The sequence below is a fragment of the Lipotes vexillifer genome, unplaced genomic scaffold (genome assembly GCF_000442215.2).
Source record: "Lipotes vexillifer unplaced genomic scaffold, Lipotes_vexillifer_v1.1 scaffold1126, whole genome shotgun sequence".
In the NCBI taxonomy this organism is placed as follows: Eukaryota; Metazoa; Chordata; class Mammalia; order Artiodactyla; family Lipotidae; genus Lipotes; species Lipotes vexillifer.
The window spans coordinates 893,885-897,493 of record NW_006781401.1 but is presented as its reverse complement, the minus strand read 5'-3'; the positions used below and the strand labels follow the sequence as shown (position 1 = coordinate 897,493).

At 53.2% G+C, this 3,609-nt stretch overlaps 1 protein-coding gene across 1 annotated transcript in view; it reads left to right on the top strand.

Annotated features, from left to right (window-relative positions):
• LGMN (legumain) overlaps nt 1-3,609 on the top strand; it is a 36,457-nt gene that overhangs the window by 26,805 nt on the left and 6,043 nt on the right. The window contains exons 8-10 of the mRNA XM_007454718.1: nt 582-648; nt 1,535-1,653; nt 1,740-1,829. Of these exons, the coding sequence (XP_007454780.1) occupies nt 582-648; nt 1,535-1,653; nt 1,740-1,829 (276 nt within the window). The remainder of the gene's footprint in view (nt 1-581; nt 649-1,534; nt 1,654-1,739; nt 1,830-3,609) is intronic.

Genomic DNA, 3,609 nt, shown 5'->3' with positions numbered 1-3,609 from the left:
TTTTTTTTGCGGTACACGGGCCTCTCACTGTCGTGGCCTCTCCCGTTGCGGAGCACAGGCTCCGGACGCACAGACTCAGCGGCCATGCCTCACGGGCCCAGCCGCTCCGTGGCACATGGGATCTTCCCGGACTGGGACACGAACCCGCGTGCCCTGCATCGTCAGGCGGACTCCCAACCACTGCACCACCAGGGAAGCCCTCTCTGGCCCCTTTTGCTCCCTGTATGGAACCTGTGTAGCTCAGGCATGTATGTGTTAGTTACGTGTTTTGCTCTTGGACACTGCTCCCTGCGTTGGATGGCAGATCAGTTTTCCTTAGCATCACCTATGGCTCCATACTTTTCTGCATTATTTCAGCTAAAAGATCATTTTATTCTATTAGCCACGCATAAATTTGGGTCCTTCTGGTTTGTATGGCAACAGCTTCTGTGGCCTCCGCTTCTTACAGCAGCGATGTCTCCCAAGAGCAAACGTGAAAGACTCTTGAGAAACAGGTCAAGAGAGTGGGCAAAGTCAGAGTAGCATTTGCGAGAGGCCTGTGCCTGGGCGGCGTGAGTCTACCTGTCTCGTTCACCTCCCAGATGGTGTTCTACATTGAAGCCTGCGAGTCTGGGTCCATGATGAGCCACCTGCCCCCCAACATCGATGGTAGGTGGTGGGAACACTGGCCTCTGAGCTGGGCTGGGTGGGCACCTTGCTACACGGTGCGATTGGACGTTCTCTGAATCTGCCCATGGGAAGAGCCAAGTGTCTTACATAAGCCAGGCCTAGGCCAGCCTAGTGCTTGGAAGTAGGGGGATACCTGTGGGCAGCTCTGAGCTTTTTCTTCTCCTGGAGGATTAGTGGTCAGGGGATGAAGGGATGCAAGCTCTGGATGTGAACTCTGTGGTGCTCTGCCGGGTTCTAGTAGGGCTACTTAAGACCAAAATCACAGTCTTTGGACCGGCCTCTGTCCTTTGAGATGTGTTGCTTGCCGGCTCTCTGATCTTGGGCAGGTGACTTACCCTCTTGGACCCTCAGATTTACTCATCTGTAAAATGGGGATAAAGATAGTGTCTGTTAGGAGAGTTACATTTTAAGCGATGACATTTGTCCAGCATAGTTCTGAGCCCATGGTAGCTAGGTAGTAAATGGTAGCTATTTCATATGTTCAGTTCATCTAAGTGTTTCTTTAATAAATGTTCACTTTCTGTGGGAATAAAATGAGGTCCATATCCTTCAGGATTCCAGAGCTACTCAAATCTGTTAGCACTATTCCAAAATAGCTGGATGTTCTAGTAAGCACTCCTGCTTGCTCATTGCTGCAGAAAGTGTCTATCAGCTGGCTTCTCTTTTTCCACATTTAGTTTTAGATGAGTTACTGAAACTCAGTGAACAGGGCTGGATACAAGGAGGTCTCCCTGCCCTCCCTGAGCTGATCATAGGTGACCTGCTTTGATTGCACTAGGAAAGAAGGAGGAACTCAAGCCTCAAGTGGAATCCGTAGACAGCTAAGAATAAAACACGACTGAAATGTGTCTTTAATTCCTCGTAGTTTATGCAACTACTGCTGCCAACCCCAAGGAGTCGTCCTATGCGTGTTACTATGATGAGGCGAGGTCCACGTTCCTGGGGGACTGGTATAGTGTCAACTGGATGGAAGACTCGGACGTGGTGAGCCATCTGGGGGCCGGCTGCTCAGCTGGGGCTTAGCTGTCAGCTGCGATCGTCAAAGGACTCAACTGTTTTCATTTTCACAGGAGGATCTGACCAAAGAGACGCTCCACAAGCAGTACCAGCTGGTGAAGTCCCACACCAACACCAGCCACGTCATGCAGTATGGAAACAAGGTAAGGAGGGGAGCCTCGCGCTTCTGATGATGGCCTCAAGTCTCAGGCTGACTCACCGGGGACGTTTGTCTCCCGGTGAAGAGAAACGGGATCCATCCGGGTGAGGAACGGCTGAGGCAGGGCTGGCTCTGCCTCTCATGGCCGCTCCATCCTGGAGATTCCGCCTGTGCTTTGGAATCAGACTGAGGTTCAAACTCACAAAGTTGTGAGACTTTGGGCAACCTACCTGACCTCTCTGAAACCTCTGTGTTTCCTCCTTGGTCAAAGCCCTAGCGCACAAGGTGATAAGGAGCAAAAACAAGGGGGTGCATCACGTGCACGAAACACACAGTGAGAGGTTACTGAATCGAAAGCTTCTCCTGTGAGTTTTGTGGCTTTGCCCCGTAGAACCCCACACCCTGAATCCTCCGGGGTCCAGCCTTCCTGCAGTTGCAGGATGTTGTCTTGACCCTTTGGCTATAAATTCAAGACTTTTACTGCCCCTACCCCCACCCCCCCGCCCAGCTATGTTCAGAAGGGACCTAGGTGGTAAAATAGGTCAGTCCATCAGGGCTGTCCGGACAGAGGTCATAGCAGGTGGCTGTTGAAGGCTTGGGCCTTAGGTGCCACCCCTGGGGCTAGCCCGCGGGATGTGCAGAGGAGGTGATGTGTGTGGGGCTTCCAGTAGTCTGTACGACCAGACATCACCCCCCAGGTGGCCTGCCACCAGCTGAGAGCTCGCCAGCTGAGTTCTGTTCCTTTGATGTGAGCATTGGCCTTCTAGAAGACCTTGTGAGCAGTCAGTCCAGCTATTCCCTTCAGCACTTCTTGGGCAGAGTGTCGATTGGAGGGCCCGGGAGCCAGCAGGGCAGTCACAGGCCACGAGAAGTGCCCTCAGGATGCCGTGGGCTTGGCCAGGCTTTTGAGGTGGGGTAGTGGGGAGGTAGAGCAGCAAGAAGGCCAGGGAAAGGTAATTTAGAGGGGGCAGGGTCAAAGGTGGCGCTGCCCCAGCTTTGTCGGGGGATTGGAGGGAGGGAGGGTACCAGCAACAACTCTTCTGCCCTGAGCTTTCTGTTCTCTTTACAATTTCCTCAGCATTAGCCACATCTGCTCTTGGTTGAGGAGGTATGAAGGATCTTTCCTAAGCACTATGTTTCTATATACGTGTGCATATATTTTATTTTTTGTTTTAGAACTGTTTTTAGATTAGCGTCGCTTGATTTAGGAACATGACTGCTTGTAGCATTCCTTTCCCTCTTAATCGGGATCCAGTCTGCAGTGACCCCTGCAGGCAAACGCAGCCAGGCAGTCGGGCCCGCTTGTTAGGCCCTGATGCCAAGTCGGCCCCGCCCCTCGGTGGCTTTAGCTCTGCCCATCTCAGTGGACCCAGACCTCAGCTCTGACCTGGACAGATGCTCTGCACCTTCCTTCTGCTGGTCACTAGGGGCAGGCGGGTGAGCGTGGAGGGGTGAGCACAGCCCAGGGTCACCCCTGGCTGAAACGACTCTGGTACGAGCGTGGCGGAACTGGGTGGCGGTTCTGCTGCAGAGGATGCCAGGTGGCTTCGAAGTTCATCATCGGTGGATTTCAGGTGGTCAAATGCGTTGCCTCGCCCGCTGCTGAAGACCAAGCACGTGCTTTCAGGCTGCAATTGTGACCCTTCAGTGGTCCTGAAACCACGTGTGGGGAGCTGTGGACCCCAGGACCCAAGAGATGTTTGGCACATCTGCCCCTCCCACTCAAACTGACTCTCTCTCTCTCTCTCTCTCTCTCTCTCTCTCTCTCTCTCTCTCTCTCTCTC